Source organism: Schistocerca gregaria, chromosome 6 (assembly GCF_023897955.1).
Source record: "Schistocerca gregaria isolate iqSchGreg1 chromosome 6, iqSchGreg1.2, whole genome shotgun sequence".
Classification (NCBI taxonomy): Eukaryota; Metazoa; Arthropoda; class Insecta; order Orthoptera; family Acrididae; genus Schistocerca; species Schistocerca gregaria.
The window spans coordinates 31,669,729-31,688,976 of NC_064925.1; the positions used below are offsets into that span (position 1 = coordinate 31,669,729).

The following is a 19,248-nucleotide window of genomic DNA, read 5'->3' on the forward strand; positions in this document are numbered from 1 at the left end:
GTATTTTAAATGCTGCATGTTAGACTGTTGTGCACTTTATTTACTCTAGCACCTGGCAAATATCTTCACCACATCCTTGAAACAGTTTCTGGTAAAGTAAAGCAAAAAGAGTAACTTGTTTGTATTTTAAATGCGGCATGTTAGACAGGTGTGCACTTATTCACTGTAGCACGTGGCAAATACCTTCACCACATCCTTGGAACAATTTTGGTAAAGTAAAATAAAAACTTGTGCCATCAATGTTCTGAAGTTACAGTACAGAAATTACAGTAAGGTTCCAGCAATTCATGTTAATCTGTTGTGTCCAAAGCTATTTACAGTAGTATCTCTGTTCCAGTTTGAATAGTTACATGTTAAACAATTTTTGTTGAAAGTAAAATCGATGATAGGGAATGAAAAAAAAACAACACTAAACAGCATTTCATTAAATAACATCAGAGCACTGTGCTTTATTTTCATGAGGGAATAATTACTGTAATTACAGAAAATATCAAATTGGGTTTCAATGTTTGGGCAGACACCCATACATTACAGTTGTCGTATTACATTTACAATTTCCCGTCTCCTATTTGTTCCACGTACACGTACGTTTGCTGCTTCCTCTTCTCCCAGTACTGGAAGAGTGTTGTCGTCATCACAAGGTGTCTCAAAATCCTCATCCCCTACATGTTTTGCTACGTTGTGCAAAACAAAACAGGCTACTATCACACTGGGGATTTTTGTTTGGGCAAGCCTTATCTTATTTTGCAGAACTGGGAAACGCCTTTTCACCTGTCCAAAGCACCGTTCGATTATCACCCTTTCCTTAGAGTGAAGTCTGTTGTATGCCCTCTCATCAGGTGTTTCTGGATTTTGAAATGGTGTCATTAACCACGGTGCAATGCCATATCCTTCGTCTCCTAAAATTAGTTCGTTGCACTGATTCTCACGTAATATACGACAGACATCGGAGTTTCTCCATATCCTAGCGTCATGCACAGACCCTGGCCATGAAGCATCAACGCTCGTAAACATTTCACTGTTGTCACACGTCGCCTGCACGTTTATAGATGGAAAGCCCTTTCGATTGACGTATTCATCTACATGTGAAGAAGGTTTCATTATAGGTATGTGAGTGCAATCTAGGACCCCTATCGCACATGGAAACTTGCATCTCGATTGCCATTTAACTTTCGCTGTTTCAAGTTCGTTAATATTTCTCGGAAATCTGATCCACAACGGTGCTTTCCTGTTGACCTGTTGCAGAACATACGAAAATGTTACTGATACTGTAGTCTGGTGTACTCCCAAATCTTCTCCTACGCCTATCTGAAAGCCTGGATCCGCTAAATAGCGCAAAAATATTTTGATTTTGCATTCATTGGAAAGGGTGCCTCCTCTTCTTTCGCAATTTTCCGGAAAAAAGTGATTGGCCAGCCAGTTAATGTTTTGACTGTTAAATCTATACAAACTTCTACAGTTCCTTTCTTTTGTGTTCCTGCGTACTACGTGTATCTTTTTTTGCCTTTCAAGAAACATAAATTCCGCCATTTTCGCTAAAAACACTCGGTAACGCTTAATCACAACACAACACAACACAACTCACTCAGCTCGAAGTATGCTATGGAGCTCACTCACAAAAACAGAGATTGTTCTCCGCTTGTGAGAAACTTCTTTGGCTTTATTCATACGAAATCGGAGAATATACCTTGCTTTGAGCGACTTCCCCCACCCTTCAACCCACACTGAGAACATACTCGGGTGAAGTATATTCTCAGACTCGCTTTATTCATGCCAACCGGAGAACTTTCTCCGAACATCTGAGTATAAAGTATATTCTCTGTTTAATTCATACGACTCTATATGTACATCGACTACCAAGAGGTCTGCGAAATGGATGTCAGTTTCTCGAAATTATCACAAAGGTTTACGTTAACTGCATGAACAGGCAGATACAATTGCTTCACAGTTTTCCATAGAATGTTACAAATTAAGCTCACTGATATTACAGTACTAAAACTTGGGCATTGGAATGGCCTTTCTGTCACTTGACATTTCGGAGTTACTTGTAGTGGAAAGCGACTGCCTCTCTCATTAACATATTTATCACAAATAATTTGCCGCACGATGCAGAACTCATCGGAAAATAATTTATGAAATCTTTCGGGTTCGTGATTTGTATCTGTCAATGAATTAACATGTGACTGATCGCTCCTTTTCTCAACCAGTCTCGGACCCATTTCCTCTCCTTCGTTGTTTTCTGTTTCTTGCAAGCTATAACTCGCAGACATGTCTGTGCCATAGCTTTCTTTTGACTGTTTGGCAACTTAAATTTGTAAAATCATGTTGTCAACTGACAACTTTGGCAATGTTATTGATACTGTGAGGTCGCTTAAATATATTGAAGGATTGAAAACTAGTATTTTCAATAAATACTGATTGTGTGTAGGCCCCGACAGCACTCGTAAAACCAGATGATGTAGTCGATAGGTGAACTAGTCGATATTAGCCAAAGGTCTGAGAAAGAATCTAGTCATGCACTGCTAAGCTGTTTGAGTTGGGTTGGTTAAAGTTGTGTGTACTGTGTAGTGTATAATATGACACGTGTCTACAAATAATTCGTGTGACAGTGTGCACTCCAATAATCAGTCCAGATATGGAAGTTTCATGACATGAGTATTCTTTGTCTACTTATTCCTAAATAAACGCCACGGTGATGAGAGCTGAATAAAATAAGTTTGGAGGGTCCAACGCCAATGGGATTACTTGAAGGCATTTAATTATTTTGAAGGTAATGTGAAATGCCAGCGAACTGTATGATTATATACTTTGTAGATAATAGGTCGGAAAAATCGTGCACGCGATATAATAGTGGTTTCTGCGTTTCAGACGGGTACCTGGCTGCGAAGAAGAATGAGTGATTTAAGTAACTGGTTCTATTCATTACCAGTCTTCACGAGATGGTGGATGACACTGACAACGGCGTTCTCTCTTCTGGGACGCTTTGGATTGCTGAGAGGCATTTATCTCGCCTTACTTTACGAACCTTTCATCCACCGATTCCAGGTTTGGAACATCAAATATGTATCTTGCATAGTTGGTTTGTTACTTGGAGCATTCATAAGCTGTTTAGTGTGTTCTGTATTCCTCCTATCCTGCAGTGTGCACTAAGAGTAAGAGAACACACACACACTTCTTGCATCCTTATTCCAATTGAAATATGGGTTGTGTTGCGTTGAGACTATCTACAGCGTAGCCCAAAGTAGGCATAAGTGTAGAACGTGACAGTGTATCAGATGAAAAAGCGGTATCGAATACTTCAGTTAAGCTGAATGTGACCGGTTTAGTTCAGAGCACATTATGGATATTGATTTTATTCTCTGTAAGATTTCTGGTCAGTTTAGTGGGATTAAGGTGTTTCTTTTGTCATTTGGTGGAGGGGAACAGTAAGTTTTTAGCACAGACATATGTAACTCAAACAAGGCATATTAATAAACGCCATTTCCTCAGAATTAATAACAGAACTTGTGTCTTGAGTGATGAATGATATTGCGGAATATGTTATACTGAGCAATATTTGATATGTCATGTGCTTTGACTACTGATGTATTTGTAACGGCTGCTATGGCTTCACCTTTTGGTGCACATATTAACATTTTTGTTGTTAGTTGCCATAGCTGAGTTTAGATGTTCCAGATAATTGCCACAGATATGTTATAGGCATGTTGTTTGTGGCATCTGTAGCACATTTGCTGCATCACTTGTAATGAATATTCCTCTTATCCAACTTTTCAGTGTTTTGCAGAGTGCGCATTTGTACATTTTCTTATGTTTAAAACAAGTTGCCAGTCCATACAGCACTCTGAATTATTATTATAATCTGACTGAATATTGCACCTTTAGACAGTACTCCATTAAAGACAACTGCGGCTACAAAATGTGTGTGGTTACTGTCAATATTGACTGCAGGGTCAGCAGTGTACAACATGAACAGCAAGGGTAGCAATTCTCTTCCCTGGCGTATACTTGAAGTTATTTCTCCATTTTGTGATGACACTCTGTCCAAGAAAACAGTGTGCCTTCTGTGCCAAGAAATTTACTCCAATCACAAATGTTTTTGATAACATGTATCATTGCACTTGTGTTAATAATTGTCTGTGTGGCATATAGTCCATTATTTTGTTTAAGTCAAGAAGTACTGCATACATTGATTGCCCTGATCCATTCAAGATCTCCTGTAAGAAAAGCTCAAGTTGGGTCTTGAAAGACTTAAGTTTCCTGAATTGATGCTGCTTGCCATGGGGTGCTCATTCTGTTAGAGATGCCTCTTTGTGTTTCAGCTCAGTTTATAATTTGAGATTGTACAACAAAAACATGTGAAGGATATTGGATGGTAGACTTGTAGATGCCTCTACCTCCCTCCAGGTATTTGCTGCAGTCCCTCCCCCCACCCCAACCCACCCTTCCTAAGGCATTTATCGTAATTTACTGGTCAAAAGGGGGGGGGGGGGGAGGTAACTGATCTTTAGATTGTGTATAGACTGTGACAGGTTCTCCATTGGGCTTTGGAGCTTTGTTCAATTTGCACAATTTCTGCTGTTTTCCAATGTCACTGTCAATAATACACTGATAAGCCAAAACTTCAGGCCCACTGCACACCCTAAGAGTGAATACTGCCTGGTGCTATTGTGAGCATGAGGCACAGTAAGAAACATTTATAGTAGGAGCAGAACGAAGTGGGCTTTCATCCTAGTATTGATAAAGGACTCGAATGGAGAAATCACCGACGCAGGAGATTCTGACAAATGGCAGTTTGTCATAGGCCAGTGTCTGTGAAGGAGCAACCTAGAAACAGCAAAGCTGGTTGGCCGTTCTCATGATGCTGTTGTGTGTGTCTATGGAAAGTGGTTTCAAGGACAAATCACAACCAAAAGCTGACTGGGTGTCAGAGGCCTACACCTATGCACAGAACATGGAGACCAGAGGCTTGCTTGTTCAGTAAAGCAGAATGGATGGCAGTTTTTTGTAGGTCAGATGACAGAGTACAGTGCTGGTACAAGTGTTTTGGAGCATGCTGTTCACCATACATTGTAGGATATAGGACTCTGCAGCATACAACCTCTACATGTTCCCTTGTTGACTCAATGATAGCCCCCCCCCCCCCCTTCCCTTCCTCGGCTCCGGCGGTTAGAAAAGGCCCGAGGTATTCCTGCCTGTCGTAAGAGACAACTAAAAGTAGTGTCTCACATTTCGGCGTTCATGTGATGGTCCCCTGTAGGATTTCACCTCCATTTTTCAAAATTTTCCCTAAGAACGAGCCAATTGGGGAAGGGTGCCTTAAATGGTGCATAGTGTCCATCATGCTCTGAGATCCTTCATCAACGTGGATCTGCACTCCCTCTCATTCTGCAGCTGTTGGATGCGTTCACCCTCCTGGCTGCATTTTTCTCCATCCTCTGTGCAGTTTGCTTTCTGCGTTGTTGACGATAATGGACTTCTTAGCTCATTTGCACCTGATATCCAGCATGTTAGCCAGTCCATTGTTGTGTGGCCACCATGTACCCTTTTGGTTGTAGCCTCCTGACAACACAGGGATCGCTCTGCTGATGCCTGTGCCGTTAACTACCCACATATGCCAAGGAGTATATACCCACTCCCACCAATGGCTAACCTGCCAGATGGCCTTTGCTGCAACTGGGTGGCACCCATGGGGAGGGCCCCTGATTGGAGTGGATGGCATCAGGGCAGATGACACGCCATGAAGTGTAGTTCGTCATCTCTTGCTGGTGGTCAAACACCAGCAGTCTTCTCTAAGCGGACAATGTCTAACTTCAATGCTAAGAAATGTGACACCAAATCGTTCCCTCCCCCTCCTCCTGACCACATAATGGGAGAAATGCTAGGCTAAGGATGGCAACGAACCTTATTAACCCCAGTACCCTGTATGTATGAGAATTGATTGGGAATCTTTCTTTTCAATGAAACCTAGTTTTTTGTGGACCATTTAGAGGACAAGTTTCGGGTGGTGAAGGGCTTGTCCAAAATTCGGTCATGGTCGGTCTTGATCAAAACAGCATCCTCTGCACAGTCGTGGTTATTACTCGCATGTGACAAACTGTTTCGATCACACCCACCATAAGAGCTTAAATATGGTCCAGGGACCTTCTTTTGCAGTCTGAAGATGAGCTGCAGGCCAATTTAGAGCGGCGAGAAGTCCATTTCATCCAGCGCATCCACTGGGGCCCGAGGGATAATCAGGTTGCCACCGGTGTCTTCATCTTGGTTTTTGAGGGTGACAAATTACCTGAGAAGGTCAAGGTGATGGTCTGCCGCTGTGATGTAAAGCCATATATCCCTCTCACTATGCAATGCAGTAAGTGCTGGAAGTTTGGCCGTATGTCTTTCTCCTGTACTTCCAGCGTCACCTGTCGGGATCATGTCCTTCACATCCCAATACCCCCCAGGGGATCCACAACTCTTTTATGGATGGATACATGCGTAGCGAACACGGACCCCGAGCTAATGTGGCCCTCCTTCCTTTCCGGGCTGCATACCTTCCTTTTCCACATCCTTCCCCATCCCCCGTCTTCGTGCCACCCCTCCCCCCCCCACCCCTCACCTACGCCTCTTTCCTTCCCTTTCTCCCCCTCTGGGAGTATGTTTTGTGCCTACGTCCGGAGATGGACGCTTGAAAGTGTGACATTTCATTTGCTTGCAAGTCTTCGTCCTTCCTTTGTCCTTCTCTTTTCCTTACCTCTTCTTTACCCCTTTCTCCGCTGCGGCGTTTGAGACCTCTCTTCTTTCCTTTCCCATTCTTTGTATTTCCCTTTGTCTTTCTTCCTCCCTGTGCGTATCTGAAGGCCAACCCACACATTTTCATGCATAGCCGGTGACGGGGTAACGCGTTATTTCCCGGCCCGGGTAGACAGGTAGGACACATACGTACCCCCTGGTAACGGCCAGGCCCAGGGAGGGTTGATTACCTGAGCTGATACCTTCCGAAAGTGCCGATTGGTCCCTCCGTCCGTTTCTTGGGAGGTGTGACCTGAGGTGTGAACAATCACCTAAGGCGGGAGTGCTCTCAGAGTGGGCCCCCACAAGGAAGGAGCGCGCCATCAGATACACCAGTAATCATGGGGTATTCTTCCGCAATGGTTTCCTCATCTTCCACTATGTCTGCTCACAAGAGTAAGTTCACTGAGTCTCAGCCACAGACAGTTCTTCCCTCGTTGCCACAGTTCCTTGTTCCTCGGTCTGACGAAGGTCACGACTTCTCCACGGTCAACCCTTTCGTCATTCAGAAAGGTGTCAACACAATTGCAGGGCCTGTGAAGTCTTGTTCCAGATTACGAAATGGCACCTTGTTGTTAGAAACAGTCAGTGCCCTCCAGCCACAAAAATTGCTGCGTACTTCATTGCTCCACGCCTTCCCTGTCCGGGTGGAAGCGCACCGCACTTTAAATTCCTCACGTGGAGTCGTTTATACACGGATTGTCTGACGAGGAAACTCAACACTACCTGTCTTACCAGGGCGTAACGGCTGTTCATAGAGTTATGAAAAGGGTTGACACGAACATCGTTCCAACCTGTACTGTCTTCTTGGCATTTGACAGAGTTCAACGCACATCCAAAATAAAAGCGAGCTGTGTGATAATTTCCGTTCGCCCCTACGTCCCAAACCCTACGCATTGCTATCGGTGCCAGCGGTTCAATCATACCAGCCAGTCCTGTTCCAACCGGACCAAATGTGTTACGTGTGGCAAGGATGCCCATGAGGGTGCTTGTCCACCTCCATCCCCTCGTTGCATCAACTGTATGCGTGACCACGCTGCTTCCTCTCGAGATTGCCCCATTTTTAAAGATGAAAAGCTCATTCAGAAAATCAGAGTGAAGGAAAAGGTGTCTACCTTTGCTGCTCGAAAATTATTCGCCAGTCGAAAGCCCACTGTGCCTCAGACATGAAAATACAGCACTGTCCTTGCCTCTTCTCGGCCAACAAAGGAGATGGCCACGCTGACTTGTAATCTCACCTTTAGTGACATGGTCGTCAGATCGGCCAGCGCAAAGATCGTCCGTTCAACCTCCCCACTTTCGCCTGCTCACTCTATGGCTCACCCTTCATCAGGTTCTGCTAAATTTCGATCCCAAAAGTCAGACACGTGGACTTCCAAAAAAGAGCATACTTGTGAAGATTTTTTACGTACCCCAAATTCACAACCATCTGTTCCTCCTTCATCTAAACATCATGTTTCCAAGAAGGCTAATAAGAAACCCGGTTCCTCTCCTTCTCTGCCATGGCGTGTCTCATCTACAGCACAACCTGGCGCTAACTGCCCTTGGCCATCTTCTGTGTCGCCGAGGCGCACTGCTGGCGGCCGATCGCTGGCCGCTGCTCCTGAACAACCTATGGATCAGGATCTTCTTCCTTCGGCTGAGTGTCGTTCCATGCTGTCGGTCCACGCTGTCATTCACAAGCTCTGACCAGTCATTGAGTTGACTGTAACCTTGGTTACATTCTTTCATTTTCTGTCCACCCTATGTTCATTATCCATTGGAAAATCCACAGCATTCGAGCCAATCGGGATGAACTGATGAGCCTCTTACGATCCTACTCGCCTGTCATTTTCTGTCTTCAGGAAACAAAACTTCGTTCCCACGACCACTTTGTTTCCCCCCCATTTTGAGTCAGTCAGATTTGATCTCCCCTCTGTTGAAGGCACTACAGCACATGGAGGACACATGATTCTTCTCCATAATACTCTCCACTATCACCCAATCCCCTTAAACACTTCCAAGCAGTCGCTGTCCGTCTTTCCCTTTCTGGATACACCTTCTCTCTTTGTACTGTATATATTCCATCGTCCACATCAATGGCACAAGCTGATCTCCTTCATCTTCTTGGTCAGCTTCCACTCCCTCATTTGCTGGTTGGGGACTTCAGTGCCCACCACCTGCTTTGGGGATCTCCTCATCCTTGTCCGTGTGGCTCACTATTGCTAGACATCTTCCACCAAGCAGATCTTGTTAGCCTCAACACTGGGGACCCTACATTTTTGTCTGCCTCCACGACAAATTTCTCTCATTTGGACCTTTCGGTTGGTACTGTTCCTCTAGCTCGGCGCTTTGAATGGTTCGCCCTTGCTGATACACACTTGAGTGACCACTTTCCATGTGTCCTTCGTTTGCAGACACAACTGCCATATATGCGCCCGAGACGCTGGAAGTTTGCCAAAGCCGATTGGATACTTTTTTCGTCTCTAGCGACATTCGATGACTGTCACTTTCCTAGTGTCGACAATGAGGTCACTCACATTACAGACGTTATTCTTACAGCTGCGGAACGTTCAATACCTCGCACAACCGAATTGCCCTGGCACCCCCTAGTTCCTTGGTGGAACGAGGCATGCCGTGACGCAATACGTGAGCTATGTGCTCTTCGCGTTTTCATACACCATCCTACATTGGCCAACTGTATCCGCTATAAGCAGTTCCATGTGCGATGCCGTCGCGTCATCCACGATAGCAAGAAGGCAAGCTGGGACTTCTTCACTAGCTCATTTAACTACTTCACTCCCTCCTCGGAAGTTTGGAGTCGGATTCGACGGTTATCAGTCGTGCCTAGTTTACCCCCGGTCTCTGGGCTCACCGTCGCGCATGATAAGTTAGTGGACCCCGTCGCAATTTCTAACTCATTGGGTCAACACTTTGCTGAGATTTTGAGCTCTTCAAATTACCCGCCAGCGGTTCTCCCGAAGAAACGTGCAGTGGAAGTGCAACCTCTTGCTTTCTCCTCAAAATAGCGAAAGCTACAATACTGTTTTCTCCATGCGGGAACTCCAACATGCACTCTCTTCTTCTGGCTCCTCCGCCCCAGGACCGGATGGTATCCACATCCAAATGTTGCTGCATTTATCAACCCATAGTCTGCGTTACCTCCTTCGCCTTTATAATCGAATTTGGACTTTCAGTTCTTTTCCCAGACGATGGCGGGAAGCTATCGTTGTTCCTGGTCCGAAACCTGGAAAGGACAAACATCTCCCCTCTAGCTATCGCCCCATTCCTCTCAAGAGTAGTGTTTGTAAGGTTTTGGAGCATATGGTGTATTGCCATTTAGCTTGGTTGCTTAACACCTGCCCAATACTGTTTCCAAAAGCATCGTTCTGCAGTTGACCATCTTGTTGTTCTCTCCACTTATATCATGAAAAATTTGCTCCGGAAATGCCAAACAGTAGCAATATTTTTTGATCTGGAGAGAGCATACGATACCTGTTGGAGGACAGGCATCCTCCGTACACTGTTCTCTTGGGGCTTTCGCGGTCGGCTGCCACTATTTCTTCGCGAATTTATGGCAGAGCGCACATTGAAAGTGCGGGTGGACACTACTCTCTCCTGTACTTTCTCCCAAGAAAATGGGGTACTGCAGGGCTCCATGCTAAGTGTTGTACTGTTCGCCATTTCCATAAATCCAATTATGGATTGTCTCCTTCCTGATGACTCGGGCTCCCTCTTTGTGGACGATTTTGCTATCTACTACAGTTCTCAATGGACCAGCCTTCTTGAACGACGTCTTCAAGGTTGTCTAAATTGCCTCCACTCTTGGAGCATCGAAACAGGCTTCCGCTTTTCTCCCAGTATGACCGTTTGTGTTAATTTTTGGTGTCGTACGGAGTTTCTTCCACCTTCCATACATCTAGGACTTGTCAACCTTCCGTTTTTGGACGTTGCTAAATTCTTGGGCCTTATGTTTCACAGCAAACTGTGCTGGTCCTCCCACGTTTCCTATCTTTCGGCTCGCTGTCTGCGATCCCTCAACACTCTCCGTGTCCTGAATGGCACATCCTGGGGATCGGACCGAGTGGTCCTTCACAGCCCCTATCGCGCCTTAGTGCGCTCGAAATTGGACTATGGAAGCATAGTTTACTCCTCTGTTCAGCTGTCTATTCTTCGGCGTCTCGCCTCTATCCACCACCGTGGATTACATTTAGTGTCTGGAGCTTTTTACACCAGCCCTGTGGACAGCCTTCATGCTGAGACTGCTGAACCTCCACTGTCCAATCGGCGAGCTGTCCTAAGTCGTTATGCTAGCCATGCCTGCTAATCCGGCCCATGATATTTTTTTCGACGCCTCCCTGGATTTAGGGTATGCAGGCCGCCCTTCCTCCCTTCTACCACCAGGAGTCCACTTCCGTCAGCTGCTCCATTCTCTTTCCTTCCACTTTCCTAAAACTTTCTTGACAACTTGGGGTACAGCACCGCCTTGGCTCTGTCCCTGGACCTGCCTGCTCCGTGACCTTTGTCAGTTTCCCAAGGATGGTACCCCTTGACTTGTTTATCATTGCACATTTTCTGCTCTATGTGCACAAATGAAGGAAGCCACATTTATTTACACTGATGGCTCAAAAACATCGTTTGGTGTAGGGAGTGCCTATATTGTTGGCGACACCCCAAATTGATTTCGGCTTCCCGGCTAGTGTTCGATTTATACTGTGGAGCTTTACACTGTTCTCCAGGCTGTCCATCACCATCAGTGGATACAGTATGTTACCTGTTCAGATTCTCTCAGCTCTCTCCTCAGTCTCCAAGCTCTCTACCCTGTCCACCCTCTGGTCCATTGGATTCAGGACTGCCTCCACTTGGGGGGCGTCTCGGTGGCGTTCCTCTGGATCCCAGGACACGTTGGTATCTGTGGAAATGAGGCGGCCGATATAGTCGTCGGGAGGAGGTAATTTTAACTAGACTCCGGATAGGGCACTGTCTTTTTAGCCATCGACATCTTTTAAGCGGCGATCCTCCCCCACTCTGTCCCCACTGCTCTCAGCTGTGGACGGTAAGACACATTTTACTGGAGTGCCCCTATTTTATTCCGTTACACACCCATCTACAGCTTTCGCCTGAAATATCGTCCATTTTAGCAGATGACACGCACTCAGCCGATCGCTTTCTTGAGTTTATTAGTGCCAGTGAGATGTCAGTCATTTGAAGCTCTTTTTGGGGACAACCAACCCCTTTCTGTAATGGTTTTTTAAGCTTTCCTTCTGCTTTTAGTTTCTCCATTTTTTTGAGTTTCATTCCCATTGCTGCTGGTTTCCATTTTCGTTTTTTACCTTTTCATAAGTCACAGACAGGGCGCAAATGACCATAGCAGTTTTGCACCCTAAGAAAAAAGAAAAAAAAAAATCCCAATACTCCATGTGCCCGACCTCCCATCTGTCAACTGGAGAGCACCATTTGCCTTACTCGCCAGACTGCAGGGTTCTCCATAAAGCAAGAAAAGTAATGGAATACAAGACCCTGGACTGACTGACCTACACTGAGGCTAAGAGAAAATATGAGAGGCTACATCCTGTGCATATGACGTCAGCCTATGCTGCTGTTACGACAACAGTTCTACCATCTTCTGTTCCACAGCATACAGTTGGCTCCGAGCTGTCAGACTCCACCTGTTCCCTTGATGGTGTGGCACTTCCCTCCCCGCTGCTCCTGCACAACCTATTCCAGGAGGAAACCTCCCCCCCCTCCACCCCCCCCCCCTCCCAACCATCAGAGACGTCAGTCCTCACTTCTCAGCTGAAGAAATGTAAGTCTTCTTTGGCTCCTCTCGATAGGAAGGGATCCCTTGGGTAACTCCCTTCTCAGGTTCTTTCCAGTGGCTAAAGCTATGACAGTAGCTGGTCGTAGGGCTTCACGGCCCTCTTCAGTCCCTGAAGCTGAATCAGTGAAGCCCTCCCAGCCAGACAAACCTAAGGAGCAGCGAGAGAAACCAGAAATGAAAAAGGACCCCAAAGAACCAAGGCATTGCAGTGGCTCCCACACCACCACCACCACCACCACCACCACCACCTACAAGCTCTATGTCTGAGGATAAGGTGAAGATTCTGGTGTCCGCTGAGAACCTAGATCTCACTGGGCCCTCAGACACAATGGATGTCGATCTCACAGATACTCATATGGCCGCAGGTGTCCCTGAGGTGTAGACTGCCTCATTGAATGAATGTGTCATGCCTTCCCAGTCTCACAATCACATAATCCTCCAGTGGAAATGTGGCAGTTTTTTTTTCTCGCTACTTGGCTGAGTTGTAGCAACTGTAAGCTTTACACCTGATTTTTGCATTGCCCTCCAGGAAACTTCGTTCCTGGCAATGTGGACCCCTTCCCTTTGTGGCTATAAGGGTATATTACAGGAACCATAGTGACTATTATAGTGTCAGGTGGAGTTTTTGTCTATGTCCTGAACTCAGTCTGTAGTGAACCTGTGCCCCTTTAAGGTCCTCTTGAAGCTGTGGCTGCCAGGATAAGAATGACACAGGAAATAACTGTCTGCAATGGATATCTTCCTCCAGATGGTGCAGTACCCCTGAACGTATTGGCTGCACTGATTGATCAACTCCCTAAACCTTTCCTACTTTAGGTCGATTTGAACAACCGTAACCACTTGTGGGGTGGCTCCATGCTTACTGGCAGAGGTAGGGAGGTCAAAAATTTACTGTCACAACTTGACCTCTGCCTCTTAAATACAGGTGCCCCCACACATTTCAGTGTTGCACATGGCACACTGTCACTAACCCGGTGCCATGCCCATGGATGCCTGCACAGATGGGCTTTAAACAAGGTAGACCGGGAAGCCTTTCTTTTGCTGTCACCGCTGAATCTCCGCCACATGGTGCCATCATGTTGTTGTCGAGCAGGTCACTACAACAATCGTATCTGCGGTGGAAAACACACTTCCTTGTTCATATTTAGGGTGCCCTCAGCAAAAAACAGTCCCTTAGTGGTTGCTGGAAGTCGCTGGGGCAATTAAAGAGCATCGGCAAGCTCTACAGCGACATAAGCGGCACTCTTCCCTAGAGCACCTAATAGCCTTAAAGCAGCTCTGTGCCCTTGTTTGCCAGCTTACTAAACAATGGAAACAGGAGTGTTGAGAGAGGTATGTGTCAACCACTGGGTGCCATACATCACCTTCCCAAGTCTGGACGAAGATCAGACATCTTTCTGGGTACCAGACCCCATCAGGTATCCCTGGCATTATCATAAATGGCATGTTATCTACCGACACAAATGTGATTGCTGAGCACTTTGCTAAGCACTATGCTCGAGCCTCTGTGTCGGAAAACTACCCCCCCAGCCTTTCGAACCCTCAAATGGCGGATGGTAAGGAAAGTCCTCTTGTTCACTACATGCCACAGTGAACCCTATAACGCCCCATTTACAGAGTGGGAGCTCCTCAGCATCCTTGCACATTGCCCTGACACAGCTCCTGGGCCGGATTGGATACACAGTCAGATGATTAATTATCTCTCATATGACTACAAGGGACATCTCCTCGTCATCTTCAACCGGATCTGGTGCGATGGGTCTTTCCGTCGCAATGGCAGGAGGGCACCGTCATTACGGTGCTCAAACCTGGTGGATAGCTGCCAGCCCATGAGCCTCACCAAATTTCTTTGTAAGCTGCTTGAACGTATGGTGTGTTGGCGGTTGGGTTGTGTCCTGGAGTCACGTGGGCTACTGGCTCCATGTCAGGGTAGCTTCTGCCAGGGCCACTCTACCACTGATAATCTCGTGTCCCTCGAGTCTGCCATCCAAACAGTATTTCCACATGCCAACACCTGGTTGCCGTCTTTTTTGACTTACATAAAGCATACGACACGACCTGGTGACTTCATTTCCTTGCCACAGTGTATGCGTGGTAGAGCTGGCGGCCATATCTCGTGCTCTTGAGCACATCCACTTGTGCCCTGGCGAGTCATTTCTCCTGTGTACTGACTCTGTAGCAGCCTAAAACTTATCAATCGATACTACCCTTGCCATCCTTTGGTAGCATCCATCCAGGCGCTCATCTGTGCCCTGGAAGAGTCCCATCGTTCAGTGGTGTTTGTGTGGACCCCAGGACATGTCGTAATCCCAGGCAACAAATTTGCCGACAGGCTGGTCAGACTGACTACGAGGAAACTGCTTCTGGAGATGGGCGTCTCCGAAACTGACATGATTTCTGTCTTACACAACAGGGTTTTTAGGCTTTGGAAGATGGAGTGGCATAACAGTTCGCACAACAAACTTGGTGTAGTTAAGGAGACCATAAATGTGTGGGTGTCTTCCATGCGGTCCTCGCTCAGGGGACCAGTTGTCCTCCGTTGGCTCTGCATTGGCCATACGTGGCCAACACATGGTTACGTCCTCCGTTACGAGGACCCACCTTGGTGTCACTGTGGCTCACAAATGACGGTTGTCATCCTCTTGCTGGACTGCCCACTTTCCACCACTCTGCGGTGGACCTATTACTTTCCCAGCACCCTACCTTTGGTGTTGGGTGGCAATGCTTCATTAGCAGCTTTATTTTTATGTTTTGTTCATCAGGGTGGGTTTTATCAATTGATTTAAGTTTTAGCGCATATCCTTTATCCCTCTGTCCTCCACCCTAGTGCTTTTAGGGTGGAGGTTTTAATGTGATGCTTTTTGTTCTCATGGTCAGCCAGCCATTGTAATCTGCTCTCTTGTTTTGATCTCTTCTGTGGTTTTGTTGTCTGATTTGGTCTATTTTAGTGTTTGTTGCCCTTCTGTCATTCTTGTGGTTTTCTCCTTTCTCCCAGCTGTTTTTTGTATGTCTTGATTACTTTACTCCCTCTCTTGTGGAATTATTTTAATTGGAACGAGGGACCAATGGCCCAGCAACATTGCCCCCTTAGGGGGTTCACAGTTCTTTTGTGGGTTGGTGCATAGCACACATGGGTCCTTAGTTATTGTAGCCCATTCTTCCTTCCCTGGCTGCATTTCCTTCACTGTGGCCCTCCCTTTCCATCCTCACTCCTGGCCACTGCCCTCTCCTCTCTCCTTCCACACTGTGCGTTCTTATTTATTTCAACCTGGATATCCACCAGGTTCCCTCTATTCGTTACAATTTTGTTCCTCTTGCCCATTCTGTTTCAACCTTTTTAGTGTTTTGGCCCTCCCTCGGAGATTAACCTCCACTTATAAATTTTCTGTCTTTAGTGTGAGCCATTTGGGGAAGAACTCTCTCCATAACATGTACGGCATAGATTCCTCTACCTGGTCCCCTTTCTCTCCCCTCTCCCCTCTTCCTTCCCTGCCATAGTGCCTCCTCTGTCCTGCTAGGTCACCAGCCAGCTGTGTGGTGCTCTTATGTACCCATATGGCTGAATCCCTCGACAACACAGGACTCGCACTACTGATATCGGACTTGTTGCCTCCCCATGTATGCCTAGAAGTGATTCCTTGTCATTCCAGCCCTTGCTGTGGCTGGGTGGCACCCATGGGGAGAGCCCCTGATTGGAGTGTGTGGTATCAGGGCATATGCTTTGCACATGAAGTGTATCAAGCTCCAAACATCTGCCCATTCTCCTATGGCCATCTCGTCTGGTGGTAATGGATCACTGAATGCTGTTTATGACCCAGCGACCTTCTTTGCCCTGGCTACAGCTGGGAGAAGGGCCAGGCTCGCTGGCTTGGAGAGAAACACTTTCCTCGCTACCTGGTCTGTACTAGGACAGATGGGGTACACACTAACTTTCACAAAGCCACTATTTTTTTGGGAAAATATCCAAGCCCAGTTTCGTGAAGTGGAGTGTCTTAGGACGATCCGGTCAGGTTCCCTGTTATTTGAAGCTTCTGCCACCCAATCTGCAGCTCTTCTTTCTTGTGATCATCTTTGCAATTTCCTGGTGTCTATTACACCTTACCAGTCTGAGTATGGTCCAGGAAGTGGGCCTCATCCTGTAAACTGATGAGGATCTCTTGGCTAACCTGGAGCGACATGGTGTTCATTTTGTTCAGTGTGTGCAAAAGTGTTGTTAAGACAACCTCCCCAATATTGGTGCTTGTTCTGGTTTTTGAATGGGAACCCTCCCATAGGTCAAGGTTATGTGTTCCTGATGCAACATGAATCTGTACATCCCACCATCCATGAGATGCTTTTAGTGCTTGTATTTTGGGCATATGTCTTTCCACTGTACAGTGGACTCAGTGTGGCGTCTGTGGCCACCCACTCTATGCCGGAAGCTCTTGTGTACTGCCACCTTTGTGTGTCAACTGATGTGAATGCCAATCTACACGCTCACCAGATTTCCAGTTTACAAAAAAGAAAAGAAGAGCCAAGAGTACAACTCCGTGGATTGTCTATCTTACGCTGAGGCCTATCAAAAATATGACCATACCCACCCAGTGTTGATTTCCTGTACTTTTGCCTCTGTTGCATCCTTTCCCCTTCCTACCTCTTCCTTGTGCTAGCCCTGTTCCCCTCTCGTGTCCCCCTCCGCTGTGGTTCCCATACCCTCCCTTCCAGCTATAACTACCCCTCCCTGGCCAAAGAACTGCCCCCTTCTTCAGCGCCTGCCAGTGACAGAGCTCTGCTGACACCTGCCTCCGGCACCTCTCAGGCTGGTGGCCTGCTCCCACAACTCGGCCAATGCACCCCAAGGTTGTCCACTCCCTTTTGGTTCTAGATCTTGTGAAAGCCTACTCTCCCTCTGTGCCTTTCTGTCCTCAACCTCTAAAGGACAAGAAGAAGAAACATAAGTCCCAGGACAATCCCACCAGCCTAACAGCCCCCCTCCCTCTCTGGGCCACCAGATGTGCCATCTCCCCCTTCACAACATGAGTCTGACATCTTATGTACTGGAGCCATGCCATCCACTTCAGTTACTATTACTAACCCAGTGACATGACCTCCCCTTGGCTTCTTTGTCTAATGAAGACTTGCACGACAGGAGAATCCAGTGGAACTGCAACGGATATTACTGTCACCTTCTGGAAATGAGACTTGTTTTCTTTTATTCTGCCTTCTGTCTGGCTCTTCAGGAAACACATTTCCATGATGACCATTCTCCAATATTACATGCTTATTGGGCATTCTGTCGAAACCAGGCCGTTCCCAGGATAGCATCTGGAGGGGGCCTGCAGTTTGATTCACCCTAAAGTTGTGCGAAGGCTCGCACCCTTATTAAGCACAGTAAAAAGGAATGGTGGAATCACTGTTTCCTCCGTGGGCATTATGCTTCTTCATCATAGGTTTGGTCAAAGCTCTGTAGTCTTCTGGGCTGCTAGCGACAATCAACTTTCCAGGGTCGTATCCTACAAGAGTGCTCTGTGTACCGATCTATCAGTTCTTGACGAACACTTCACGACACTCTTTGTGGCAACATCGGCATCCGCATCCTCTTCATATCCTGCTGCCTGTCTCCAGCACAAACCACGAGTTGAAGAAAGCCCCTGTGTTTCAACCCCCACCAAGCTGAATCCTATAATTAGAGGTCTGCACGGATAAGAAAGTGCAATCCGCATCCGCACCCACATCCGCAGCAATTAATCGGCATCTGGAAGTTCCTCATCTGCTTATATTTAAGTTTTGAATGAGTAATTAATAGTAATAGACAGTAGTACTTAGAATTATGGTATGTAATGACATAGTTATTGTTATGCTGCCATTTCTGTGACAACTTAACTACTTTTGACTTCTTAAATCGCAGGAAATGCTCTATACCTACTCTAAATCAAACCATTCCAAACTGGAAAGCATTGGCACTCCGGAGCACACACAATAGAGGCTCGGATCTCGTGAGATTGAAAACGCTATTTTAAAAAATAAAATTCAATGTAATAGTATTAAATGATGAATATACATGTATAGAAACAATTATATTTCGCTGCTCTTGAGCCAAGGCAGATGAAAATGACGATGGTTTTAAACTGTTACTAGCACATTACATCATTTGCCGACAGTTTTTTTTTTTTGTACTCACTGCTTGGATGTGTCAAATTTTGAAGCCATTCATGTCAGCTGATGATTATATCATAGCTTACGTGTTCAGTCCTCGTAATTTCCAGGTAAAAATATTCTCTTCCGAAGAGAGATTACAAAATCAGTGGTTATAGAAATTAGGAGTCCATTTAGCTTTAGCTAAAAATACTATTGAAATCTCAAACCTCACCTTTTGGTTGATTTATCGAATTAAGACCTAGCGATAAAAGAATTGTCTGTTTCATTCTCAACTAAACAAAGTTTTTCGCACTTTATAACATCCTCAACATTGGTCTAAATTACTAAGACAAAATTTGCAATAGATTTCGCAGTTAATACTTCCAATTTAAAAAAAAAAAAAAAATTTCAGAGTTTAATGGAACTGCAAATGATTTCAAAATGTCTATATAAAGACCACTGTCCCATAACTTCAAATGTTTGTCACTGTTCCCTGTTAAGCAATACAGAGTTACAGTTAAAATTTTCAATTTTGTTACGAAATTCAGCCCTTATCTTTA

At 45.9% G+C, this 19,248-nt stretch overlaps 1 protein-coding gene across 2 annotated transcripts in view; it reads left to right on the forward strand.

Moving 5' to 3' along the window:
* Nucleotides 1–1,807: 1,807 nt before the first annotated feature.
* Nucleotides 1,808–19,248, forward strand: part of LOC126278208 (derlin-1) — a 109,468-nt gene continuing 92,027 nt past the window's right edge. The window contains exons 1-2 of one of the 2 annotated variants that reach the window (XM_049978140.1): nt 1,808–2,770; nt 2,869–3,045. In XM_049978140.1, coding sequence (XP_049834097.1) covers nt 2,893–3,045 — 153 coding nt within the window. In that variant the 5' untranslated portion in view covers nt 1,808–2,770; nt 2,869–2,892. Of the gene's footprint in view, nt 2,771–2,851; nt 3,046–19,248 lie in introns of both variants that reach the window. The other variant, XM_049978139.1, reaches the window with a different exon arrangement.